This window comes from Brachyistius frenatus, unplaced genomic scaffold (assembly GCF_029030835.1).
Source record: "Brachyistius frenatus isolate BFR_SWC_R1_liver_20210118 unplaced genomic scaffold, ASM2903083v1 Contig_282, whole genome shotgun sequence".
Classification (NCBI taxonomy): domain Eukaryota; kingdom Metazoa; phylum Chordata; class Actinopteri; family Embiotocidae; genus Brachyistius; species Brachyistius frenatus.
The window spans coordinates 397,402-425,131 of record NW_027210881.1 but is presented as its reverse complement, the minus strand read 5'-3'; the positions used below and the strand labels follow the sequence as shown (position 1 = coordinate 425,131).

At 42.7% G+C, this 27,730-nt stretch overlaps 3 protein-coding genes across 4 annotated transcripts; 1 reads left to right on the top strand and 2 right to left on the bottom strand.

Annotated features, from left to right (window-relative positions):
- The first annotated feature begins 824 nt into the window (after positions 1 to 824).
- On the top strand, positions 825 to 3,116 carry sumo1 (small ubiquitin like modifier 1). Of its 2 annotated transcripts, none has more exons than XM_069722097.1 (5): positions 825 to 919; positions 1,282 to 1,356; positions 1,830 to 1,907; positions 2,098 to 2,169; positions 2,711 to 3,116. In XM_069722097.1, the coding sequence occupies exons 1-5, from the start codon at positions 908 to 910 to the stop codon at positions 2,741 to 2,743; spliced, it is 270 nt and encodes an 89-aa protein (XP_069578198.1). In that variant the 5' UTR covers positions 825 to 907; the 3' UTR covers positions 2,744 to 3,116. The 2 variants fall into 2 exon arrangements, with proteins under 2 accessions (XP_069578198.1, XP_069578197.1); XM_069722096.1 differs by having other exon boundaries at positions 2,530 to 3,116.
- Positions 3,117 to 4,824: 1,708 nt separating this feature from the next.
- Positions 4,825 to 5,740, bottom strand: LOC138634917 (claudin-34-like). Its single transcript, XM_069722130.1, has one exon. It carries the CDS (start codon positions 5,584 to 5,586, stop codon positions 4,825 to 4,827), a length of 762 nt encoding a protein of 253 aa, XP_069578231.1. The 5' UTR covers positions 5,587 to 5,740.
- A 2,444-nt stretch (positions 5,741 to 8,184) lies between these two features.
- Positions 8,185 to 27,567, bottom strand: shroom2b (shroom family member 2b). The gene is made up of 12 exons (XM_069722104.1): positions 27,530 to 27,567; positions 26,802 to 27,049; positions 25,743 to 25,891; positions 18,565 to 18,582; positions 17,868 to 17,990; positions 15,427 to 17,770; positions 15,007 to 15,062; positions 13,053 to 13,676; positions 11,710 to 12,219; positions 10,958 to 11,132; positions 10,497 to 10,769; positions 8,185 to 10,316 (listed from the first exon to the last, which is right to left on the bottom strand). Exons 2-12 carry the CDS (start codon positions 27,006 to 27,008, stop codon positions 10,044 to 10,046), a joined length of 4,752 nt encoding a protein of 1,583 aa, XP_069578205.1. The 5' UTR covers positions 27,009 to 27,049; positions 27,530 to 27,567; the 3' UTR covers positions 8,185 to 10,043.
- Positions 27,568 to 27,730: the final 163 nt, after the last annotated feature.

Genomic DNA, 27,730 nt, shown 5'->3' with positions numbered 1-27,730 from the left:
CTTTTGAATTATATAGTCTTTTGAATTATATAGTCTTTTGAATTATATAGTCTTTTGAATTATATAGTCTTTTGAATTATTTAGTCTTTTGAATTATATAGTCTTTTGAATTATATAGTCTTTTAAATTATTTAGTTTTTTTAAATTATATAGTCTTTTGAATTATATAGTCTTTTAAATTATATAGTCTTTTGAATTATATAGTCTTTTGAATTATATAGTCTTTTAAATTATATAGTCTTTTGAATTATATAGTCTTTTGAATTATATAGTCTTTTGAAGGTGTAATTTATGTGGTCAAAAACGGTAGATGAAACCAGTTCTATCATAAATAATGTCATTGTAAGAAAATGATGGTACATCTATTTTTTTAAAGACTCGTGAACATCAGACCCAAACGAGTTAGTGTGTGAACTATTTTTTAAATGTTCGACAGGTTCATCCTACAAAGAATGAAAGATGCAGGAATCTATTTAAGTTTTTAAATCTTTTGTCAAGAAAATCACCAACAACACGTGCTATGTTGATGACACTACTTTAAAATGAGTTTCTTTAACAATCAGAGCAACAGGACATGTTAAATGAAAATGAAAATCATTAAAGATTTCATTAAATCCCTTTCTTGGAACATTTTATACGTTTTGGTAAATTCTTTAAAGGAAAACAAACGATCCTCTGAACTCAGTTAACAACAGACAAATGTTAAAGTTATCATCCCAGTACTTACTGCTGATTGTTTCACAATCAAACTCCACACCGTGGAACGCTTCACTTTGGGAAACTCTTACTTTGAAAGAAACAGGCCACTGCGTCATTTCCGGGTGCTGTCGAATTCTCACAACATCAAGCGAGAGCGACTGAGAGCTAACGCTGCATCTTTTGTCAACATCACACCTAAAGGAAAAACATGTCAGACACGGTGAGAGGAGAGATCCGAAGAGTCTTAAACGTTTGTCATCAACACGAAGTGTCAAAAGGCTGATCAGGGTGATCAGGTGGTCGCTCCTCGTCTCGTTATCTAACGAGCTAACTGTTAGCTCGTGTAGCTTCAGGCCCACAACTCTTGAGCTTATTTAGCTGTTAGCAGCTAGCTTCGTGTTTTCAGTCATTTTCTAAACTTGTGCGACGAAAACAAACGAAACTGAAACATTCAGATCCGGTGTTTGGGCTCCGTGAGCGGAGCAAAGCTCCCGGATCTCATCCGGGACGTGCGCGTCGTCCGCAGGTCAATCTGCTGCTGATTTGTTTTGTTTATTTTGTTGTTGTTGTTGTTGACGACAGGAGACAAAACCATCCGGCCAAGACGGGGGAGAAAAGAAGGATGGAGAGTACATCAAGTTAAAAGTGATCGGTCAGGTGAGTCCGTGGACACGAGGGTTACTCCGGAGACGTCACACATTACTTGTTGTCCTGTTAAAAAACGGTTTTAACGGTTGTAACTCACTTTATTTGAAGACTTTCTCATAAATGCTGCTGACCTGTGACGTTAAAGCTGTAAAGCAGCAGAATGAATGAATTAAGCACAAAGAATGAATCCAGATGTAATACCTTCGTAGTCACCAACATTTTGAGAAAGTGACTCTTGAAGTCATAAACTTATACAGCTTTCATGAGTTCATTTAACAGGTGAAAAGAATGATGTCATGCATATTTGAGTGAAACTATTTGATTTAAATTGTATAATTCCCAGTGTGATTTGGTTTTAATCACAATCTGCTTTCCTGTTTTTGCTGTTTTGTATTCACCATGAATGCTGCCGCCTTGTTGAAGCACAGCGTTGTTGTTTTTTTGGTGCTGCTCCTCATCACGGTTTCTTTTTCTCCCGACAGGACAGCAGTGAAATCCACTTTAAGGTGAAAATGACGACACATCTAAAGAAGCTGAAAGAGTCTTACAGCCAGAGACAGGTACAACAACAACAAGAGGAAATTACCCTGAGCCGCTCCCCGTCTCTGAATGACGGGAGTTTGATTCATGGCCGACGTACAAAGCACTGAGAAATACAGCTCATCTTTCAAAAACGTTTGAGCGTGAGTTGTTTTTCCTTCAGAGCACCAGAGACGGTTTTCAATGTGTCTCTCTGTATGTTTCCTTCAGGGCGTCCCAGCGAGCACGCTAAGGTTTCTGTTTGAAGGACAGAGAATCGCAGACAACCAAACTCCAAAAGAGGTAAACTTGTCTCTTCTGACTTGATCCTTCTTTTGTCCTTTCGCCGACACCCATATTGATCCAAAGAGTCTCGTACTCTTCTTTTCATTTATCTCTTCTGGGAAACGTCCAGGTTTTTTTATAAACTCAAAATAAATGACTAACCCGATTATCCAGATTACTGTGGTGTATTTTACCATCGTGGCTACAAGTTCTGAGAGTTTACACTTCCTGCATTTTTGGCATCTTAAATGAGCACCTCATGTAGTTTGTTACTAAAATAAGGAAGGAAGTATCAGTAAAAGGAGCCAAAACCTTGTGGAGTTGATTCAGTCGAACCATCTTCCTAAAACCCGTCTCTCTGCTGTTTGTTGATGTCAGCTTGGGATGGAGGACGAGGACGTCATTGAAGTGTATCAAGAACAGACTGGTGGACTTTGGAATGATTAAACCTCCTGCATTTCTAAATCTTTTTTTTTCTTTTTCTTATTTTGTATTTTATTTTGTATGTATGTATGTATTTTTGTTCATTTTCAAACCATCTGGATCAAAACGGACTCAGTTAGGGCTTCCATGTGTGAGGGCAGGGAGGTGAACAGACTGAGGTTCGGGTGAGGACACCGGCAGCGGGTCTCTGGGTCTCTGATGTGCAGTGATGTTCATGTTGTTGACCCGAGCAATAGCCTTTGATGTGAGTGTTCACCTAAATTTATATAGGTAACCTTTTTTTTATACAAATAATACTATTTAGTAAAATTCCAAATTGTCAAGTTAATTAATGAATTCGTGCAGCTTTGTTTCAGCTTTCTCTGTCGAGATCAGATTTCATATGAGGTGCAAAGGCAGTGAGAAACTCAGAAATATATTTCTGGATGTACTGCTCCTTTAAACCTGTGTTTGACTAGCTGGCATCGTTTATATCTTGTTTCTTATTTATAGGACATTGAAAATAAAAGATTGCTTCACGAGGCAGTTCATTCCACTCGTCTTTTGTGTTAAATTCAGGGCATTTAGGAGACAGGTTCACTTCAACACAGCACACGCTCACGAACATCTGGATTACTGGACAGCCTCTGCAACTCCAGATCACATGATGAAAAGTAGCGTCAACATTTGTTTGTGTTGATTTTAATAATTTACATTTCAAGCCTCTGTGTGCCACGTTTAAAGACCTGCACCAGTACGAAATTGTACAATTATAATAATTGACATGATGCCGACATTTTTAAAAAAATGATAATTGTGCTTTACTTGTATGTTGTATTCAGTATTAGTGTGTTTGCCATGTGTATCTACAGTGTCGTCTTTTGTTTGTATTTGAGGGTTTCATTCTGTGATGATATATCAAAATATATACCCGTTATAGAAACACGTTGTTCGCTCACAGTATTTTAAACTCAGATGGTTCTGACCTCCAGCAGTTTGCGCAAAGAAAGGTCTTTCAAATAGTCAGAAACAGGTGATACTGTGATGCCAGCACTTGTTTTTAAAACTTTTCTGTTTGTTTTCGAGATGAAACTCTTAATCTGTGTACTGTATGAAGTTCCTCAAGAAGGTTAAGATCAATAACAGACCCAAACTGGTTCATTTTTTTCTTAAATTAGTCTGAAGAGGTGGCTGAAAAACAGATATTTGCATGATGCAGATGATCAACTCCTGAAGGATGAAACAGCCACCAAACAAATCCCACGATGTGGGTCGACAGTGGTTATTTTACTCTTCACAAACACTCAAAATGTCAGGTTAACGCTGCAGTGGATGAAGCGCACCTCTGGGATACAAGTCAGCCTGCAGAATTAACTGCTGGGATCAGCTGTCTACTGCCATACATGATGCTTTTCCCTGCATTTGTAAAGGAGTCCTAAAAGGAACTTCAAATGGAATAATATAACTTTTCTAAATGAAGCAAAGCAGTGATCAGGGTTCGTCACTTCCCAGAGGTGTGCGCAATACAAAATATTAAAACTTGTCCTTCAAAATGTTGCCTCAATTGGAAATCCTGTCAATAATCTTTCCTTCTTGCATCAGTGAGCGGCTCAGGTGAAGTGTACTCCACCCAAAATCCTCCATGCAGGCAGGAAGGGCTGTGATTTGAGCCATAACACTGATCTCAGTCAGGTGAAGGGACTGTTCTTCACTCGAGGAACATTGATACAGATGGTTTGAAATCCTGGAGATGAGCTTTTTGCTTTTTTTGAATAAAATATTTAAGAAAAAAAACTTCAGTGCTGTTGTGTGTTTTTGACTGTGTGCTTTTCGGTCCTGCACTTCTAAGCTGTACAACAACACCTACTGCAATTACAGGAAGTAAAAGTCCACAACTGAATGTGTTCAGATCCAACAGTTAGTTAACCAAATTTAGGCAAAGACTTTTTAAAACATCGGTCAAAATATGTTCTCAGTCTCTCTTTTTTTTTTTATCAGTCTACTGCACGAAGGCAATGGAATTAAGTTTGTTTCCTCAATTCATCCCCAAAGTATAAAATTAGATGAGTCACTGCAAGCACCCAAGGAGCTACAAAAATACACATCAGAGCTTCGTGTGTGCAAACCGCACTTTTATTTTGAAATGGTGCATATCTCAATTTGGAGCTCTTCACATGTTAAAATTGTCATTCAGATGCGAGTTCCTCCTTTCACGAGTCAATGAGCCAAGAGTCAATCCAAACAAACTGCTCACAAGCATTCGTGAGGCTCAAACGCTCGGTTATCTTTCCCCTCGGTGCTCGTTAAACCCCCCCAGCTGTTCCCCACTGATGGCAATGGCCTGTTGTGGTGCACCTGTTCTCTCAGAGACACCCAGGTCCTGGTCTGAGAGCTCTCTGGTAACCTGTATGTGCAGAAAATAATCCCAGAGACAACCATCAGGACTGTGCCCACCAGACCAACCACAATGCCATAACCCACATCCTGCGAATAAGGTGCCTCGGGCATCTTGAACTCAGGGGGGAACCTGATGGTCTGATTGTTCACCACTGAGCTGATATTCCACAGGAGAGGCACGAGTGACATCACAGCAGCCAACAAGCACAGTGTTCCGGTGATGATGAAAACCAAGCGGATCGGGTAGTTCTTCTCTATCCCAAAGTAGATGTTCCTCATGGCATAGACACCACCAGCGTTCCCACAAAGTCCCACCAGCACAGAGAGTAACATGAGAACCTGACCAGCCCCAATCTCTGGCGGCGTGAAGGCCTCTGTCAGGCTGATGTGCTTGCAGTACATGATCCTTAAGCCATGACTCACCACGGTGTGGCTGTGGAAGCAGGTCCTCCAGATTCCAACCCAGGCCACGCCGGAGCTGATGGCCTCCCTGTCAGACACGAGCCACACCCTCCACTGGACAAGTCCAAGAGCCATGGCAGTGAGCGTCCAGCCCACACATGCCAGCCAGAGGGCTCCCAGCTGGGCATGGGCAGTGTGAGCCAGGTAGGTCATTGCAGAGCAGCCACAACCGCTTCAGGGCACCGAGGAAGTCTTAAAGATCAAAGCCAGGAGGAAGGTGAAAGGTCTCACCTCTGGAATTGTCATGTAACTTCAGAATCAGACTTCATATCCAGCAGCAGAGCCCTTTGAGGCAGCTCATCCACCCTCTGGTTCTTGTTTACTTTCTCTCCACCTTGCAGGTCGTCTTTTTTTCCTCGCGCTCTTTTGTCACCTGAGTTACCTCGCAAACAAGCACCTGCAGATCCCTCTGAGGACAGAAACACAGACACAGGTGAGCAACAACAAATCGCCTCCTCACTGTGTCAGCACGACTGGATCATCGTGGAAGCCCGGGCACTGGCCCAGGAGGCCCAGGGGGGTCAGGTAGGTCAGGGGGATCAGGGGGATCAGGGGGGTCAGGGAGGTCAGGGGGGTCAGGGGCCCCCTTGGTCAGAGCCCCAACATTAAAAAAAAAGTACAAAATGACCACAGACTGATGCAATGAACACAAAATGTCAAGAAATACATGCAAAACAACCACAAAGAAACACAAACTGACTGCAAAGAGAGATCATGTGAATAAAAAAGCTTTCTAAAGCTTTGCTGGTGACATCACTCAGACAGGTGGCTGACCTAGAACACATATCTATAGCTCTAACATGGCCTGTGTGTTTACAATATCTTAGTAATTAAATGTATAAATTATTGTTGAGGGATTATTTCGATATGGAAAGCAGAATACATTATGGTAATCCAAACATGGAATAATCATGAAACATCATAACTAAAAATTGTCCTGACAATAACCTGTAAATTAACTGAAATGAAGTTGACACACGCTCTGAGTACATCATCAGAGGCGTCAGATTAAAGCAGATTTTTAAAACATAACTATAATCCATCATAAACTACACATTTTGAAGTCAGTTCTTTAATTTGTCACGTACCTGTCACGCTGTGAGCCGTCTTGAAGAGTGAAAACACTGAACATGAAGGTCCATCGACACACCTCAACACTTCCTCATCCTGTTACCAATAACCTACATACAGTTTACTGTCATGCCTCTGAAGCTGTAAATAATTGACAGGTTATGCAGTAAATTGATTTTGTTACAGTAAAAGCAGTTCTTTAAGTACTTTTCTAAATTCTGTATTAAATTTTTCACAGAAATGTTGATCTCATGCAGGAAGATTTTCAGAGCTTTGTGATAAGAACAATTGAATATTGCGTGTAGTTGGTGTGAGCAGATTAAAAACCACAATGACATAAATATCTGTAAACAGCAGCACATTTATACTTTTACAAATTCAGCAGGGATTGAATGTGCAGAAATATTTTACTTTAGTAAGGACAGAAAAAACATTATTTGTGAGTATGTTTTGAAAAGCACCTCATTTACTGAAAGCAACTTTGCTTCTGGTACATTTAAACAATATTCATTGTACCAAAGCTGAGCATCACACTTCAGTTGGCTTCTTTCTTCAACTCGAACAACTGAACTATAAAATCAGGGCTCATAAAGTAGAAGAAACTGGATTAGATGTTGATTAAAGTGTGAAAAATATGAAAAACTTCGGTGTCCTAAAGTTGGAGTCTGAAAGGAAGACAAACATAATGTTCTGAACCGGAAAGCAAACTACAGGATTCTGATCCTTTTTCCAACAGGGCAGTAAAATTTGGGAACGGCTGAAGAATGTCGCAGCACAGTGCTATAAAAGAGATTTGCATCACTGAGTTGAAAATGCGTCATCACAGTTTGTGGAAACAAGAAACTGAAAGGCATTTACGATCATGGAAGGGATTCTACATGATTACAAAAGACCTCGGAAAAAACACAAGATATATGTACAAGCTGAATGTTAAAGAAATCCTGAGAAAAAAATATATCCTAATATCAACAAAAGACTTGAGAAACTGATTTCTGGAATAACAAACTGTGCCAACCAAAACAAACAATACAAATAGTCGCAACATTTGGTTGTTTCAAAGGACAAAACCAAAGATGATGTTTTTTTTCCTCCCAAAACTTGTCCAAGTAACAAAAGACATGTGTCACTCTTCAAATATGGCAAAGATTAACAGACCAATCAGTACATACTTGACCTCCACAAGCAGAAGGAAATAAATGCATAAATGGAAGAATGGATGAACTAATTCATCTTGGCTCCACATATGCATTTTACATGAGGAGGTGTGGAACAAAAGTGCAGGGGAGATTCTAGCAGTTTGGTAAAAAAAAAGTCTTTTGTAAAATGAGTTTTAGGGAAACTGAAATCGGTATTCTCAATGACCACAGAAAGTTTCTGTAGCAGCAGAAGTACCAGGGTTCACTTCAAGACACGTTTTAAAACACACTTTTACTTTGACTAACCCTTTCACAACTTTTACACCCACACAGGTACGTTTTTAGATATATGGGAAAAAAAAAAAAAAAAAGTGATAACATATCTCAGCTTTATCATTTTATTGCCACTGAAACTGAAATCGGTATTCTCAATGACCATAGAAAGTTCCTGTAGCAGCAGAAGTACCAGGGTTCACTTCAAGACACGTTTTAAAACACACTTTTACTTTGACCAACTCTTTCACAAATTTTAAACAGGTACGCTTTTAGATATATAAAAAAACAAAAACACGTGATAACATATCTCAGCTTAATCATTTTATTGCCATCAAGTTGGTGAAATAGCACACTCCATACACAAGGTGTGGTCTGTACATAGCACGCAGCGGTGCGCCTTCATCAAATCGTGGAGATCCCAGTGGTGGGAGGCTACAGCAGGCACATCTTCAGATAAATATCTATGCAGAGAGTCCCCTGAAAGGACCAAACCAGAGAGTAAAGTGCTAACTTGATCAGCCTCCATAAAATCACCAGCTGCGTCTCAATCTTTTAATCTGAGAGTCAATATATGACACCAGTCAATATTTTTGGATCGGAGCTTCAGCTAAAAGCACCAAGTGTAAATGAAAACCTTTGAGGTTAAAACAAAAAAGCAGTGTTTTAAATGTATAGAAAACAATTATGAGCAACATCTGTACTGCTGGAGCAAGTCAGCATTGTCTTTATGAAAAGAAAATCCAGTTATTATACAATTCAGCATAAATAAAAGAGTTACCCTCCTAATTGAGATTCACCTTGTGCAAAAGTGACATCCGCTCGTATAGAATAATACACTACACAAAAAGGAAGCAATAGTTTGTCGTAAAAGAAGGAAATATTACTTCTCTTGTTTGACAACATGATAACACTTTCAAAACTGGATCATTCCCTTGAACAGATTTATACCATTTTGGAATCAAACTCCTCATTCAATGTAATTAGAAAACAAAAAGTATGTCATGAGTGAAATTCAATTACTGGGAAAACAATTCCCTTTCTTCATAGAAATTTTCAAAAAGGCTACAATAAATTACTAGAAAACAATTACTTTAAAACTTAAAACACGTGAAGATAACTGTTTACGAACCCGGCCTCATTCAGCAGGGGAGCGAACTCATGGTACAACCTACAAGACAAAACATAAAAGAGACAAGAAACACTGACAGATGAAGGGGCAACCGAAGCTAGCAACAAAATTTGGTTTCTGTGTACTTTCCCATCTTCATCTCTGGGAGGCGTTGAGGTGCAAAAGAACTGCAACTCTCATACAGGTATCAGTAAAAGTTGATCATTTCTGGAGAAAGAAGGCTTCAGCTTCATGAGTGTTAAAAAGGCTGAAAAACAGTTTAAAAAAAAAATGCTGGTTACTATTAGCACTATTAATATTTGATACAAAAAAATTATTCTAACTGTTGTGTCAGAAATGTCATCGCATCATAAATACCTTGAAATCACCGAAACGACTGTCAGCATCTGACAGTGTGTTTACTTTGTGCTGGAACAAACAGAAGACACAAAATCCTTTATGTGTCTCCTCGTCTGAACGGTTCAACTGAAAAATTATAGTTTGTGACTGTTCACCCATTTTGACCACAGAAACTTTCGGGAACTTCACCTGGGAATGTAAGCAATGAAGGTTTATTCAATGACTAATTCTGTTACAAAGTAAGAAAGAAAAACTGAACATCAGTTAATGACAATTGAGGCACAACGTCTCTTGTGTTGTCATTGTGTGTCAAAATTGGGCCCCAAAGAAGCCATCGTTTTTTTCTCTATTTCTGCTCTAACTAATAAATCTTAGCACTTGATTTTAGGTGCTGTGGCTCCTCAGTTCAAATATCTACTTGGTTGAAAAGCTGCATAGGAAAAGCATTAATTCTGACACACAACAGGAATACCACTGGTGTAAAGTAGAGGCTAGAAATTGTCGAAGCCATAAACTCAATTTAACACAATTTAACAATGAGATTTATATTAAAAATGCTACATGTCCCAACTTCAAGTGTAGAAATTCTCCCCGACTTACTGGCGTCCCGGTCATTATCCAGTATTTCTACTGCAGAGCCGGACTTGTTGGAATCAGTGTCAGAGCAGTGGCCTCTGCTCCAGCGGCAGACTGTCCACCAGGCACTTCAGCTGCTCCTCGCCCAGCTTGATCTTGTCTTCCAGCTTGCGCTGCTCAATGATGAGGGCAGACTTCATCTTGACGAAGTGGCTGTAGTCGTCCAGGCTCTCTGCATCCAGGTGAGCCTCCATGATGCCGGACACCAGACGTTCCCGACGGTCCAGATTCTCCTTCAGCTCCTTGGCGTCTTCATGCTGCCGCATCAGCAGCTTGCGCTTCTCTGTCAGGGTTCGCTGATGGAGGACAGAAATGAGTTATTATCCTGTCAATGACAGCTGATAACACTTTGTTGGTTCATCACTGCCAGATACACCTCTCGCATTGTCATTAGATACATTTATATTACAGTTAAAGCCACCTTCAAGAAATAAATGGATGTTTTTCCCTTGCCCTCAGGTGACCAGGGGTGTTACCTTCTCCTCTGGCGGGGCTTCATCCTCCAGGCTGTTGAGGGCGTTCTCCACCCGGGCGAGCCGGCCAGACAGTGACAGCAGCAGGCTCACCACCTTGTCCAAGTCGCCCACAAACATGCGGAACTTGTCGAGCTGGTTGGGCTGACAGAGGTGCTGGACTGTGGCCTCCACCTCGCGACCCAGGGCCTCGTTGTCCTCCACATCCTCCTGCAGGCTCTGCCGCGCCTCCCGCAGCACCTCCAGCTTCTTCGCCAGGCTGGAGATCAGCTCTTGCTGAAGAGGAGGAAGAAGGTACGAAGAAAAAGAAACTCGCGTAAAGAAATAACTTTTTTCTACTTTTCTCCCTGGTAACAAATTTCCATTTGATCAAACTTTATTTTTAACTTTGGCTGAGACTGACAGGCTGATTAACTGTGAGCACCATGTGCAATAAAACATCCTAACACATGGTGTCTGTTTACCTTTTTATTGGCCAGGTCGACATCCAGCTCATCCTCCGAGTCTTGCTCCTCCAGCTGCTCCTGCATGTCCTTCATCTTGATCAGGAGCTCGGCTTTGGGAGCTGATGTGTTGTAGTAGGAGGAGCTGGGGACCAGGGAGGCCGCTGCTGATACAGACACATCCTCCTCCTCTCTTCTGACACAAACACAAACACAGGTAAACATAATCATACGTACATAATGCTGTTTCTCTTTTAACTGACGTTCGCAATTACTAAGATACAAAAAAAAAAAAAAAAAACATGTCTAAAGCTCCAAATATACACGGCAACTTTAACTTTTTTTTGGACCATTAAGATGACAAAGACATTCGGGAATATTACAGACAGCAAAACTCTTGTTAAAAAGTCACCAGCAGTAGCCAAGGGTTCGAAGTCTCTGTCTTAAAATCTGTTTAAATCGTGGAGTGGGGTCAGAGAGATTTAATATCTGCAACCAGCAAATTAAAACTGCAAGAGTTAACTGTAAAATCCGTCCACCAGGGGGCAGGCTGAGCGACGGCTGATAAGGCTGGACTGAAAGGTAAAACATCTGTTCACTCATTCCTGGGTTACAAAATCTTACGAGCTATTAAAATTGTAAAATCAGATGATTCATTTCAGGATAATCTGATCAAATGTGAACTAATCAGTTGTTCAAGGAAGGTCAGAGGTCAGTCAGAGAAAGGTTTTACCAACATTGGACCCTAAACCTTTTGTGCTGCAATGTCCCACCTATCTATACTCCTGGGGGACGACGTGGGCAACCTGGAGCCAGCAGAGGCCCTCCTGCGCTGCTGGGCCCCCTCCAGGATTTCCTCCTCTGGGGGGAAGAGCCCTTCCATCAGGTCCATGGTGGTCTTCCTGCCACTCTGGTCCAGGATGTCCACCAGGGACTTGTCTTTCCCCATGATGTCCCTCACCAGCTCCTCTCTCTTGGCATCTTCTTCTGAGTGTTGGGCTCCAGAGGTGCTGGACTCGTGGACTGACTCCTGGGCCGACACTGGAGCCTGTCCTGGGTCCTGTGCAGCCTGGCGGGTGTATGCGCTGAACAGGGAGGAGGTCGGGCCCAGGGAGGGGATGTAGGGTGGAGGCTCGAAGACGCTGCAGGTGTCAGTGTTCTGAGGCAGGTACGCCCGCCCCTCCCGCTCCGAGCTGCTCTCAGCGTGGACGATCCTCACGGGGACTTTTCTCACTGGACTGCTCACACCCATCGCTGCAGGGAGCTCTGATTCATGTTCTGACCTACATAACAAACAAATCTCAGGATCAACGACAGAAATAATAATCACAGAAACTGAACATAGAAAGAATTGAGGCTTGCTTGATTAATACGTTTAACTTAAAGACAAGCAACCCTGATGCTCCAGATTCTTTTAACCTCTCTTTATTATTTATATTATTCTTGTATAATTAATTATGAGACTGAGGATGTTTTTTCCAGCATCCTATTCTCATAGTTTAACATATTTCTGAAATAAACAACCTGCAAAATAGTGGATGCCAAAACTAATGCCAAGCTTTTAGCTTTTCTGGCTTCCAAACATATAGCAGCTGCATGCCTTGCCCAATCGTTTCTTTTTCACTTTTGTCTCCAAGTCTAAAGAAAATGACTGGGCTGGACATTTAGATGAGCTACACTACGCTTTGTTTCTAATTAAACAATGAATCGCACAGTTGAACAGCAATGGAAATCAAAGGTCACAGCAGCCACGTGGCTTTAACAAAATTACAGCCTCCAGTTTGATTCATTTCAGGCCGCAGAAGAAATCTACTACAGGCACAATCAAACTCTGATCCTTTTTTCTGTGGGCAGATTTTCCTTTCAGGCGCTTGCAGCTGCTGGCTGAGTTCTACACAGCGAGAAGAAGCCGCTGCTTCATCCCTCTGACCATCTCGTCTTTCTGCACCGTTATCGTGTTGTCTGTCACCGTCTCACTTTCCTTCTTTGATTTTTTTTCTTGAACTTGTTTCCTTGAAGCTGTTATTAAAAGGCTCTTCTACTAGAACAACACGGGGAAGCTTTACATAACCAGGGACAGTGAGGAGACCCGAGCCTCCCTTGCTAAGCTGCTTACCTGAGCGGTGAGTCATCCTGCACGGATACGGCGGGCGGTTTGTCGGTCAGCCTCAAAGGCGCAAACTGTGGCGAAGGAGACCGAACTCGATCTGTTGCGGGAAGAAAGAGAGCGGCTGTCCAGGAGGAGAACGGGGATGAAGAAGAGGGACGTGGTGCCAGCGGCTCCTTCTCCTCCTTGTTTTCTACACCTCCTTTACTCATGTCTGGTCCACACATCCTGCTGATGCGAGGGGAAGTGGCTGGGGCGGGGCCAGCAGAGACCTGGACAGCAGCATGGTGCTGGCTGTCAGAACTGGAGCTGGACAGAGGCTGGAGGGCTGCCGGGTCTGCCTGGGCGCCAGCGAGGAATTCCTGGGAGGAGGATGTGGTTTCTGGGCCTAAATGGGGCCTGGGTGGCGGCAGGAGGCTCTTGGTTTGTGGAGGCTGGGCTGGGTGCTCAGAGCCATAGCTGGGGCTGAGGCTGCGAGGCCCAGAGGAGAGTGTGGTGTGGGAGGAGTTGGCAGTGTCTGGTTTGGTCCTGCGGTCAGAGAGCCCCGGGACCAGGCCTTCGTTTCTGGGGGCTGACGGGACCAACTGTGAGCTGTGGTCAGGCTCATATGGCAGCCTGTTCTCCACATTCCCTCTAGAGGTCAAAGTAAAGACAAACCTCATCAGTACCTGGATAACACGTCCTTAGAAAAGTCATCAAAACAAACATCATAATTTGTACTTTTGGGTTTCCAGTGCAACATTATAAGACAAACCAATTATTTTTTATATGAGCAGCTTATATCCTAAACTTGCCGTTTTCCACTATTTTACAATCAGAAACTTCCTTCCTCCAAATAATCAGAGCTGAAAAACAGTCCTGAGGGGCCCGCTGTAAGAATCGGGTTTACATGGTGTACATTTTATATTTCTAGATATATTTTAGGAAAGTAATTTAGAGAGAAGAATATAATCTTTAAATATCAATCGCAGACATGGCTGCAGAAATTAAGCACAGACTCCCCTAAACATCTAAATGTATTGCTTTGAATGTTTCTTCGTTTGCGAGATTAAGATGAACTGGTTTAAATCCTGGGAACATAGGAAACACCTGGGGCTCCATTTTGTACTGTGTAATGTGTAAGGTGGTCATTTAAAAGGCATTTAATAACATGTTTTAATATTATATTAATTGTCAAATTTACAGCAAACTGGTGTAAAAAAAACAACAACTCTGAATTCTGTGGTTGAAATGATATTCTGTGTAGTGAAACACTAAGAAGGAGGAATTTGAGCAACACTTTAGCGAACCCCTCTTAGTGTACGGCATGCTGAGAGAAGAGGTTGAATTTCGTTTCTCCTGAAAGACGTTAACACCCCACCTGGCGTACGAGGCAGCACTTCAACAAAAGAGCAAATGCTGCGGATTTATTTCAACATTTAGCAAAGACACCGATCGCGTATGCAGCAGATAATGGTCTTTGTCGACAGCAGCTTAAGGATGAACTGATACTCTCCACCCGCCATAAATCACCTTTAACAGCACAGACTCTTTTGTAGATCTGGGTGTAGTTTACAACTGGAGTCAAGGAAATATTGTTCCCCTCAACATGAGCTCCAACAGCAGATGATAAAGTTGGAAAAGGGATCTTAGCATGACAGAAAACGATCACTTCCTTTCAGCTCAGGACACTTGAAAGGAGAAACTGAGACCAGTTGTCTCTCACAGACCAACTACATTCCACATTTAAACGAAACTTCGCAGGCGTTTCATTTTGCCGGCTGTTCCAGAGAAATCGACAAGTCAGAGTGGGCAGATGTGTGCTTGAGATTTCTCTGCAGCGCACATAGGTGATGATGGACGCACAGAAAGGAAGCGATCGCCTGTTTGACTTTTCTTTCACCTGACAAACTCTGCGTCATCCTGCAACCTTTTGGGTCGTCTTATAAATATAGAGCCAAAACAGACAAGATGTTTATGTCACCTGGTGGTTGAACTGCTCTGCTGGGACTGAGGGTCTCTCCATGGAGAAGGAATACTCTGCAAAAGAAAGAGAAACTTCAGGGTTTCTTTGCTAAACAGCGTCCTCAACAGAAAATGACAGTATTTTATTTAACACTTTAAACAACCTGCGTTTACACTTTGACCGAGTCTTTATGCAAATTATTTCTTGTTTGACAGGTGCAAACAAAGACAGCAGTGGTGTAATGTTGGTTTCTTTTAACCATTGTCCCTCATCTTAAACAGGACGTTTTCATTCTCCAAACCTTGAACTTTAACCTTCAAGGAAGCAGATCACAAGGACGTTGTGATATAAGTGGTATATTCCTTATCCAGGATGGCTACCTACCAACTCACTTTTCTAGTTATTCTGCAACATAAAAACCCACATAATCTTAGTCACCTGTGTGTAGAAGTCTGCAGAAGGAGAAGATCGGGATCTCTCATGGATGCAGATGGCCTTCTCCTCAGCACCTGCATCTAAGATGTTCTCCGCTGAGTGATACCTCCCTTGCGTCTTGACTTCCGATGGCTTCTTCTGCTTGTTCCATGTGGCCTGGTACTCAGCGAAGGTCCCCAGCCTCTGCTGCTCCAGTAAAACCTGCTTATGTCCCGGGCTGAGGTGGTTGGGGTCTGCAGATGCGAGAGCCTCCTCAGACTCTCCAGAGGGAGTTTTGTCTTTGGGTTTGCCCGTCTCGTCAAGATCTGTGTTCGTGTTTGTACCCTGACCTGACTTCAGCACCGGCCTGGAAAAGGCTGGTTTGGCCTCAAAGAACTTCCTGCGCTCCCCAAATGAGCCTGTTTGAGATTCTCCCTCCACTCCCACTTTGTCTATCTTGTCAGGCTCTGAAAAAGAGTGCATCCTCTTTGCCAGGTGGAACCGTTTACGTCCTCTAACTCGTCCATTGGATGTTTTAAGTACCGGGGCTTCTGGTCCAAGGGGTTCTAGGTCCCGTCTCTGGAAGGAGGTAGCCTGGAGGACTCTGGCCTGCGCCTCCTTTAAGTGGTCCTTGTAGGTATTTGAGAAGGAGACACCCGAAGATGTAGAAGCCTCCATGGATCTCCATTCTTCTGCGTCCTCATCCTCTGCATCACAAGTCAGGGTTGCAGCGCTGCGGCTCTTTTGCAGCTGGGCTCGCTTCTGCTGGATCTCTTTGCGGAGGGTGGTAGCGTAGCGGTCGCTGCGGCGATTTGCTTTTCCACTGCTGGTAGCCACGGTGTCACCGGCGTCCTGGTTGATTGTGACACTCCTGGTCGTAGCTGCTGGTTGCCTCTCAGCTAGACTCCTGCTCTCCTGGGCCAGGGAGTGAAGAAGAGGGGTTTTCAGGGGGGATATTCTGTGGTCTTCTTGAGGCACCCAAGGATCCTGGTGCCTTGAAAGACTAACCTTATGATCATTACTTTGATGTGTCGTAAAGAGTCTTTTCATGTCATTAGAGAGTCCTTCGCCTCTTTTTGCAGCATCCTCTGGGCTACGGCTTCGAACAGAGAGCTCAGCGGTCTGGTGGTCGTAGTGTAGACCATTCCCCAGATGGGAGAGGCCATTGCGTTCTTTATTTTCACAATAAGGCATCTGGGACTGAGGTAGAGAATATTTTGCCTTAATGTTCGTCATCAAGGAACTTGGGAAGCCTGCTTCATTGCTGTTTACCCAGAGGGGTTTGTCTGTTTCCCCTCTCCGGCCCTCTACTTTGCCCTGCCTGGCCTTGTGTTCAGCAGTCTGGACCGAATGTTTACTTGCCAGGCCTGGCCAGTATCTGTTGTGACCCCCGCTCTCCAGGTTTGGGTGTGCGGCAGAGCTTGCAATGGATGCTGAGGAGTGCTGTGTCTGTTTGCGGCCGAAAGCATTCGTGGGCAGATCCTGGAGGCTGCGATAGTAGCTTCCCACACTTTGAGTCTTTGTGGGAGGAGCTGTTCTTGTCTGCAAGTAGAAGGGGCTTTCGTCACTGTATTGCCTCTGGTGAGATGGTCGTTGTGAGTAATGAGGCTGTCTGACATCACTGCTGGACAGGGAGAAGAGTTTGTTGGGGTGCAGCTGGTTGTGGTTGTGATCAGCTGGCGTGCTGGGGTGGGAGAAGTCTTTGGTGGGTAAAAGGTTGAAGCTACGTTTGGCCTCCGAGGTTTTCTCCTGGTGAGTTCTGAGGCCATTCTGGCTGTTATTTTCAGTCAGTTTTTCAATTGATCTGCCATGGCTCTTCGCTGAACCATTCGGCCCTTCAGGATAAGGAAACACCTTTGTGGCAGCAAAACTGTCACTGCGTAGCGGAGGAGGTGGGGGAGGAGGAGACTGGGACTTTTTTTTCTCCGGTACCTGCCACACTGGGCTGATGCTGGGTCTTCCTGCAACAGAAACCCGAGATGCTGGCTGCTCCTCTGCCCTTGACCCCTCCCGGCCTCCATTCCCCAGTGTTGGCTGCAGGTACCTGGGCCGCTCGGTCTGCTGAGGTCCTTCTCTCTGAAGGCCCTTAAAGAAGATATTTTCAGTGCTGGTACCCTTCCTACACAATGTGCTGGGTTCATGAACAGGAGGGCTGGAGCCGCTAGAGAAACAGCTTAACCCAGAGTCTCTTTTGCCTCCTGGTCCACAGAGCGGATCAGCACTGCTGATGTATTTATTTGGGGAAAGACGGCCTGGTGGGTATGGATGGGAGGGGCGGTCCAGTCTCTCCATGTGGTTCACTGAGCTGAACGGACTGACTATCTGATGCTGGGTGTTCTGGTCCCCTGGAGTGGATGACTCTTTGGGCCTGTAGGGGAAAGACAGAAAAAAAATATTGCTTGAATTTGATGACTATATTTTGTGCCCTGTTGAATGCAGAGAGAAGATGAACCCAAACATCTCACTTTGCTTCATGTTTTGGCTGCCAGACTGGTGCTGGGGTGGCGTCTCTCGCAGCGGGCTCGGGCTCCTCTTCTGTCAGCTTGGAGGAGTGCCAGGAATGGGGCCGCGAGCTCGGATCATTCTTCCTGCAAAGCAGAGAGGCAACAGAGCACTTTATACATTCAGGGGAATATTTGAAATTTCAGCTTCTTTGGCATTTTCCAAACTCTTTCATGACAAGACGGATGGCAGGATTTTGCAGTTTAACATTTTTTTCATGTGCAAAGCAGGGCATCCCTATCCGTCTCCTCCACATCCCACGGTGAAGATGAGGTGTCGCTTCAGATACTGAATAAGTCCACAAAGTTAAGAGTATCCAATCATTTTTCAATTCACTTTAATATTCTTGCATTTTTGCAAAATAAGAATCCACTAATAACAGGAGGCATAAGTCTATGATTATGGATGCATGTCGACACAATTAGCATTTCAGAATACAGTACTTTGTTAAAGTTGAAATTTAAAACATTTGGTTTGATATTCAGTATGTGCCATTAAAAGTTAGGCAGTAGGATTGTGAATTAGTTGCAGGTCCAATTAATTATTTTCTAGACATGTGTTTAAAGCATTCAGGCCTGAAAATGTGGTTAATTCATCATCCATGCCTTGGTATGAACCGCACAAAGTTCCTCCTTTTGCCCACACAAAAATTGCACATACCCCTTGAAGCGGTTCTTCCTGGAGAGCATGTTGAAAAGGAAAAGAGTCAGACATGTTCAGTAGATCATACAACCTAATATACATAATAATAAACATGTCAACTTCATGACACATAAATATGACAAAACCAACTAAAAGCAACATAAGTTACAACCAAGTCATATTTGGTTTGGACAACTAGCACCATACAAACTACTACAAAAAATACAAAATACAAAACACGATGTACAAACTCAATGACCAAAAATCACAAAGGCTCACCAAAAGCCAGCAGTAAACAGCCAGACACGGCAAGCTAACAGTATGGTACCTCATAGAGCTTCGCAAAATCTTGGTGAGAAAGCTCCTCGCCACATGAACCTCAGTTTCTGACGGCATTGTACGTGGCGATACAACATCGACCATTTTAGCTCTGATGGGTCGAGAGTGATGGATGGAAAAGAAGGAAAAGGAGGAGGAGGACATGTTGGCATCAAATGATGACAAAAGAGATGACAAAATAACAGAATTACACACAATCAAATTTAGTATTTTGACTTATGGAGAGTCTGACAACACGCTAGGAGCTTTAGGTCCATATTAGTTCCTCCTAAACTCATCAAATCCAAGTTGGACAACAAATAAATACGAACTAATTAATAATTTTCCACAAATATAATCCATGACCTTTAAACTTAAACCTTAGATTAGCTACTCAGTATTCCCAGAGTTCAGGAAAAATTAAACCCATTGCTCCACATGAATGATGACAGCAACCTGAAAAACAAGATAAGCCATTATGTTGATGTCTGAGATTTAATTCAATCACAACGACCTCGTCGGGACAGTCAATGTGTTCAGATGCTGAAATGCCACTGTATTCTGGACCCAATCACAGAGCAGAATTTCAATCAGTCAAGCAGGCAGATAAGAGCACCTCTTTTCTGGCTGCTGCATCTGATGCCTCTCTTATTGTGAAGGGCGTTCACAACAGAGAGAAGTATATCCGTCACAGCCATATGGCCCTGACAGAGCTTAGCTGCTTGGCTTTTAGAAAAATTAGACGAATGCGAGGTGGATACCCAGAATGAAACAAAATCTGCCTCCCAACCACTGCGCCCTCCTTCATCTAACTGATTAGGTTGATGTATAGACCTGAGGAGATGTGGGATGAAAGAAAAAAAAAAACATACAGAAGCGCTTAATTGTGTCAAAAACTCTGAGAAAGATCAATTTCAAAATGCTGTTATTTTGGAACATCTGAGTTGTTGAATTTCAAATGTCGGACAGAAGAGAAATATCTCGACCTGATGAGAGTTTACCTGCCCTAATTGAAACTTTAACCCTGCCAGGCCACGATGGAGTCGCTGCATTCTTTCAACAAAGGAATGCAGGGAGGTATTTCCCTCCCTGCTGTACCCTCACTTCAAGTGGGACATCTATATTGGCCATCTCCCAGGAGTCTGAGCGTCTCCCAGTCGCTCCCATGAAATAAAGAGAGTGTGACATCTTCTCTTTGACTTTTTAAACTATATCTCACCTGACTCTGGTGTCTTTACTGTCTCTGCTTTGTTGCACATAACCCCTCAAGGGACGATAGAAATATGTGGATATTCTTGTCAGTGTTGTAACGTCGAAACAAGTAAAAGGACTCATTCCATTCACAAGTAATGAAGGAAAAGTCATCAAACGTCTTCCGATATAACTGTAACTCAATTCTCTATTTAAACCCGAGTCATTTATTTTGAGTATTAGCTTCTTGGAAACGTCATTATCCATATTTGTTGAAATGTTTGTTTGCCTGTAAACAAAATGTTAAATGTTGCATTCTCAACTGACCTGCTGTGCACCGACTAAAACACGTAGTCTTAGTTGTACCAGCTGCAAAAAAACAGACATGCATGCATCGATAATTTTCTGAACTTTGAAGCCAGAATCTACTTTGTTGAAGGATTTCTCACTTCAAGAAAAAAATGTGAAAACGATGTGGCAGCAAATTACAGAACAACAAAAGGCATCTTTCATTCCACGGACATCAGTGTTTAAGCACAAACTGTTCCTTTAACTTGAAATCCTTCCCTCGCTCTGATCAATGTGACACAGAAAGTGAGAGTTGCTTTGCCTCCAAACAAGCTCCTGCACAATGGAAATGCAAATGTCCCTTTTTCTAAGGCGCTGAGGGTCTATTGTCAGGGGATACAGCTGGTCTGGCGCAGATATTCCACAGAGACGCTCCCAGGAAATACGAGCTGAGCTGGACTCTTTTCACTAAACATGAAACTGAACCAGCTGACCCAGTTGGCTACGAGGACCCCCGTCATCCAGAGGGTTTGATGAAGTAAATACAAAAAGACGACAAGAGCAGTGACGAAAGAAAGACTTCCCTCAGCGTCCTTAAATCATTTGGACTAATCTTATCTTTTAAATCCATCATCAGTAAAATCTGAAGAACCTGTGCAGGGAAACATCTACGACTGTGATTTGTCCTGCGCTCAAGAGCATAAAAATAACACCCCCACATACACTGATAATTGAGACATTTGTATAATCTATATCTAGAATAGAGCTCAATCAACAAACAGGTGACACAGAAAAAAGTCAACAATTCAGTTTGGCAGAAATAAGTGTAAGTTAAGACAGGAAAGAAAAAGGCAGACTGTAGCAGCACAAACTTAAACGTTGATTGGATTTTTTTGATTTAAGAAAAGAAGAATAGCTGATGATGTGCTGTGATGCTAAATGGTTGCTTTGGTTTGTTTGATGGATGGAAGTGAACGAGCAAAACACGTTAACTTACCAACCAGGTGACACAGTTTTCTGTTTGTGTGTGTAATCTGTCTTTGTGGTGTTAAAGGACACTTCCACTCCACTTCTCCACAGCAGACTCCTTCAAGAACATTTCAGGACAAGAAAAAGACACACTTTGACACCACTACTCCCACCGGATCTGAGCGATCTGAGGAATCTGGCAATTTCATGACTGAAGAGCTGCTGCTGCCCTCCTCCTCCTCCTCCTCCTCCTCCTCCCGATATGAAAACACACACACACACACACACACACACACACACACACACACACACACACACACACACACACACACACACACACACACACACACACACACACACACACACACACACACACACACACACACACACCACCTTGTGCTGCAGAGGAGATTCCCTTGAAGATTATAAAGGGGGATTTGAGATGAGGGGGAGGAGTTATTGTCCTGTCCAGTGTCCTTGCTGTAATCTAGTATTTGGGCTGTAAGCAGGCTGGGCCTGCAGACTGAGAATGCTGGGGGAGTAAATTGATGCAACATAAACAGGAGAAGGAGAGATTAAAAGATTCAGGTCATCAAATGTGACACAAACCTTTCGGTTGACAACACTAGCGGTGGGTTAAGGGTTAAAATCATTTAAATTAATCTTGTGCTCTTAAAACATGTAAATGAACCTAATGAGTTTCTTTTTTCTGTGTAAGAAAACAAGGAGTGGTTCTCATGTTTAATTGTTGATATTTTCTCTGATTGTTATATTGGATTTTGTCCTGTTGTCGGCCTGACACCATGTCAGTGTTACATTGCAGCACATTTCCACATTTCAAAACCGATTTTGTTTGCAGTTAACAATCTACTTCAGTGTCCTTGACAAGAGACACAGCACAGACAGGAATGTTTGGCCCCGGCCGACGTCTGTTTTGAGAGATACCAATGAATGTCAGACTGAGGAGGGGAAGAGGGAGAGAGGCACACTCAGAGACTCCTTCACCGTGAAATAACTGCTCCACCGAGGGGAGGAGCGGCTGAAAACTGTGCAAGAGTTTAAAACACAAATCAGGTGTGTTTGAAGGGAGGTCACTGTTTATATTGTCCACTCAGTAGCTTATTACAGGGCTCGAATGGTAGCCTGTGTGTCAGGCTGAACTCTTATCAAGTGGGTTAAATTTGGTTCTGTCAACATCTTTCAGATGTTTATGCTCTTCTGAAAATTGAGCCTGTTTTTATCTTTATCTGGCCATTTGTCAACCTTAACAAAATGTCACAAAAATCAACAAAAAACATGCAAATGAATGCCTGTTTTGATCCACGACTGTTCGGTGAATATTAAGAGTTGGTTTTGAGCTGGTGGGCTCAATTCTCCAGTCGGGGACATTAAACAACTGCAGAAAACGACGACACAATGAGCTGGTGTTGTTTGAATGCATCCTGTATATAACTTACACTTTGTAGCACTTTGTTTTTAATCAAAACCTTTAAAAATAACTTTTCCACCTCAGCCAGGCGTAAAAACTTGTATGTGATATTGATAATGCACATAAAACCAGATGGAAGATCACCATATATTTCTTTTCAGCTCGTTGAAGACTCTTTAACTCAATACTTTAGTATTAGTAATGTACACCGGGTACATTAGCAGATATGTAAATACAAGAAAGGGCTTGATTTGTTAAATAGTTTATCCATCCTAGTTTTACACCTTCACTCTTTCCTTCTCTGACCAGTCTTTTCATCTCCTGCTTCTATCAGACAGCTCGGCGATGACACATCTTGCTGATTCACCAGCTTGCTGGGGTTGGAGCCCAAACATCCAGCAGCAGCCGCCCGTGGGGCCGATCTCACCCCGCTGAGCTCTAAACACGAGCACACAATAGAAAGTGCCAGCGTCATCACAGCTGGGCTTATCGGTGTGTCACTGACTGCACGGGCAACAAAAAAAAAAAGAGGAATCGAATGCAGTAAAGAGTGCAGACGTGAAGATGGCCAAGATCTGGAACATCTGGCTCTGTGGTAACAAGAATTAAACTAATACCATTTCCTAAATCCTGAGCTTTGTTATGAATCAGACTTCAAGTTATCTTCACAGCAACCAGAAACTAGAAAAACATTTTAGTTTCTTACAACATGTACTCCTCGTTTTGCCCTTAAAACTATTCAGGTAATTCATGGAAAAAAAAATCATTACTTTTGGTGTCAATAGGTAGCCTAGTCTCCAACAAATTACACTTATTTACAACAGGAAAGAAAAAGTATTTAAGACAGTAATTTTCTAATTATTTCTAAACAATTATTGACATATTGCAGTCAATCTTTCCCAACAATATCATGATTAATTATCCGCTTTCTTTGTCTACAAGTGTAAAAATGTCAGCTCTTCATAAAACTACTGCCAGTAAATATCCAAAAACAAATTTTTCATCACATGAATCAGTGCATAAAGATATATTAACACTGTACCAGTGGTCAGCTGCCTGCTTGAGAGTTTTAAGACAAGCTTCCTTGTAAATTCACTCTGATCCTCTCTGCTGAAGCTGGAAAATCAGTTCCACACAAACAGACTTCAGTTTACCTGCGCATGTCATCCATCTTTTTTCCATGCTGAGATAAATCCTGAGGAAATTAAGGAAAGTCCCTTCAAGCATTTTGGCAGTTTTTTTTTTAAATTTATAGTTGATCCTTTGAGAGAATGGGTGACTCCCTCTGAACCTTTATGTGTCATCTAGACGAAGAAAACATGCCGTTATCTCAACCTCATTCACTGTTTCCTGCTCTAATCCCACAAATGATTGAATCAGAGGAGATGAAATAAAAAGACAGAAAAACCAGCAAGAGACAGAGGTGGAGGAGGAGAGGAAGTACCTGGGAGTGGAAACCTTCTCTTTATCTTCTAAAAATCAAACATGTCCAGAGAAAGGAAAGAAAATCAGGCAGGAGTGCCCACTCTGTGCCTGTTGAAGTAGCCAAAGCCCCAGAAAACAATGGGCTCTGCTGATATGGCCTATCCCACTAAGCAGTGTCAACTCACCTAGGCAACATGGACTCTACCACTCCTCCTGCTAACAGGGGAGGACCGCTGGACTGAAGCAGCCCTGACGGCAACTAAACGATCTCTCAGAGCGAGTTTTAAGATTTCCCTTATTGACTCGAGCCAAGCGTTTGCTTTCTAAACGTGCTCAGATTAAGTGTTTCCACATCAGCAGGTTGTTGAAACACCATCAGCCCACCTTTCCCTGCTGTTGACTCAACCCGCTCTGCAAAGCTGAGTCCACGAATGTGGCTTTGCCACAGTAATTGGATTCAAGCTTTAAGACTCTGTTGCCATTTGCCAGCAAGGAGACGAGACGGGACATCAGTGACACATGTAGTAAAATAGTTTTACGGACCAAGTGCAGGGTTATTATTATAGAGACGCCAAACCAACAAGTCAGAGACCCAGTCATAGAAATGTAATTGAAATATACTTGCTCTAGATGGGCGACTTGTTGATTTAATATTATTTGCTGCAACATGGTGTAGTTGTTGTTCTCTTGAGGGCAGTAACTAATATGTCTTTGCTTTACTGACTACTCTGTAGATCATATTTTTGATTTACTGATTAATTATACGGCCATAAAACTCTCAAATTTAAAGATATTTAGTTTACAGTGATATAAAACAGAGAATACGCAGTTTTGACAAGATTTCTTCTAAAATAAACTCACTAAAACATCAAGTTTGCACTTTGCTGTAAGACCATTCACAGCCTTTAAATCCAACTGGTTAACAAGACAAACTAAATCATGTTTCAAGTTCAGAGAAATGCCGTCAGTATCCGCATGCCACTTGCTCATTATTTTTGTTGATCTGTACATGTTGTCCTGGGCTGAAGGTCGACCCTTACCGTCTCCTAACCGTCCGACCACAAGTGCTGGTTTGAGACAGGTGAGTTTTGACAGAGGGGACTCGTCTCTGTCTAATTTACGAGTCATTATCTGCGCTGTGGAATAACGGTGTTGGCTGGACCTCTACTGCCTCCACAATACCAGCTTTTGTTTTAGCCTCAGGAGCAAACGAGCAGCGAGAGGCCCATGTGTACGGCTGTCAGGCAGACTCTGCCTCAGCCGACCCCCCCTTCATAAAATAAATTAATGTTTGGAGAAGAAACAAAGTGGGATTTTAGCATCTTTAGGACACAATCTGCTTATAAGCAACAGGTTAGTACCCTCTACATTATCTCCTGTCCTCTCTGTCTTACGTCATTAGAGTCAAGTCAAGAAAAAGTATTGCAAAGTTGATCTATTGTCAGGACGCTGACCTCTGACCTCCTGATAAATGGGTGGTTGTTAATCTAAAATAGTTATTTCTTCTGACACAAAACAAGGATGTTTTCTGTTAAAGAAAACGGTTCCTTTTCTCAAACTAAAGTGACAAAGGTACCTTCGGACCACCAGGGTCAGGGTCCTGTGGGAGCTCTTCACCAGGCAGATGGCCTCCTGCCGAGAGCCGCTGAGAGGTACCGCATTCACTCTCACCATCTCATCGCCAGCCTGGAGACGGACCGCTGCTGCCGTGCTGCCCTCCTCCACCTGGACAAAATGATTGCATAATCACGCACATATTACTACGAGCATTAGGCATGTTAGTACCCTTCTTTTAATCAACATGGTAACATAGCTGTTTTCATTGGTGTTAGAAAATAACAGGAACGTAAGCATTCATAGGAAATAGAGCTTAGTTTGATACGTGCTAAATGGTCACTGTACAGAGGGTACATTACTGATTTATCGTAGCCATACCTGTGTTGCCTTCCTTTGTAAAGATGTCTGTCATCCATTTCTACATTGTAATGAGTTACAGGAGGTGCTCATTTTTTATCAGGTGAACACATTTAAGCCAACATTTGAAACAGGAAAACAAACCGCTATAATGAAAACAATGTGAGGTACAATTGACTTAGGAAACTATTTCATCCTCATCATCCAGGATGACCTGTGGTGGCCGCAACCTGAGAGTTGTGATGAATATTTAAACCCTGCTCCACCTGTAATCTGAGGCGGCTCGAGGTGCAGTGCTGCGTGTAAGCTGCAGTTCACAGCAGGTAGAAAAGGCTCCTGGTATCTGGGTACCCGAACCCTTAACCGCTAACGCTGATTATTCAGTATTATTAAAACTGGACCACTATAATTAATTGTTCAAAATGTGGACCTCGTGTAATATCTCACACTGCGATGGTGTTCAGCTCAGAAAGCTGAGCGGTGCTCTAAGCTGCTCTACTCAGAGGTCAGACACATTCAATTCTGCACCAGGAGTCTAATTGAAATTAAACCTGCACTGCAGATTTGGGCTGACGAAGGTGCTTCCCTGAGCTCTGCCCATTCCTCACATCCAGTGAATATAAAATGTAGTCCAACACCTGCTGAAGAGTTGTTGATAATCAATAATGAAATTTATATTACTGTGCACACACGGGCGTCGCCCCGAAACAATGAGCGCTACCTTTGTGATGACCAGGGGCTCTCTGTGCTCGGTGCCTCCCCTCAGGGTGAAGCCCCACGGCGCTTTGCCTCGGAGCAGCACCTCCACCAGCTCCTCCTCTTCCTCGATCTTCGGCCTCCCTGTCCCTCTCCACCTGTCCACCTCCCTCCACCACTTCATCCTTCCCGCAGACACTCTCAGGTCATCTCCGTAGTCCACGGCATCCATGACGCCTCAGGTTCAGTTGGATCCATCAACACCAGTTCAGTCTGAAAAGATTGAGCATTTGTAAAGTAACAACATCAATGAAATTATTTTTTTGAATTTATTTTACTGCCAGATTAACTCTCCATAAACATTAAAAAAAAAAGAGGTCCTATTAAGATGCAACGAGGTTTTTGTTATGCAAATGAATGAATAATAATGTCAAAGACATTTTAATAAAAACAATAATCATGCTTCCTTCTGCTCTATGGGAGGGTTACAGACGTCATTAGAAATAATTAGAACATTTAGAAATATTTAATAGTTAAACAGATAACAGTAAAAAGGGTTCTTTAGCCATTATTTACAAAGTTATTGTAATAGTCTTGTATTTTTTTTAATTAAATATACAAATGTCAAAAACATCACGCGCAGCCAAACGTAGCTAATTATGATTCCAGAAACGCTCTCACACCAAAAACAAACCTCCCAAAAGCAATTTAATATTTCATCCACTTTGAGTCATTTTATGACCTTTAACTTACTTGAAAATGCTGTTTCTGTTCAAAAGCTGTCGACAAACCTCGCAAAGAAGAAAAAGGTCGTTTGTCCGTGTCGGACTGCAGCAGGTGATGTCGCAGCTCCTCTTTCACTGACGACTAAAAGTTCATGTCAACTCGAATTAATCACCTTCAACCGCTGCTCGTCCTGAGGTCCAACCTGAGGTTCAAGCTGAGGTCCAAGCT

Coding starts and splice junctions, on each gene's coding strand:
- shroom2b (XM_069722104.1), bottom strand. CDS start 27,008: ATGGATGCCGTGGACTACGGAGATGACCTGAGAGTGTCTGCGGGAAGG. Junction 25,892..26,801: donor AGCCCCTGGTCATCACAAAG/GTAGCGCTCATT, acceptor CATTTTGTCCAG/GTGGAGGAGGGCAGCACGGC. Junction 17,771..17,867: donor CAGCCAAAACATGAAGCAAA/GTGAGATGTTTG, acceptor TTTCCCCTACAG/GCCCAAAGAGTCATCCACTC.
- LOC138634917 (XM_069722130.1), bottom strand. CDS start 5,586: ATGACCTACCTGGCTCACACTGCCCATGCCCAGCTGGGAGCCCTCTGG.
- sumo1 (XM_069722096.1), top strand. Junction 1,357..1,829: donor AGTTAAAAGTGATCGGTCAG/GTGAGTCCGTGG, acceptor TTCTCCCGACAG/GACAGCAGTGAAATCCACTT. Junction 1,908..2,097: donor AGTCTTACAGCCAGAGACAG/GTACAACAACAA, acceptor TGTTTCCTTCAG/GGCGTCCCAGCGAGCACGCT.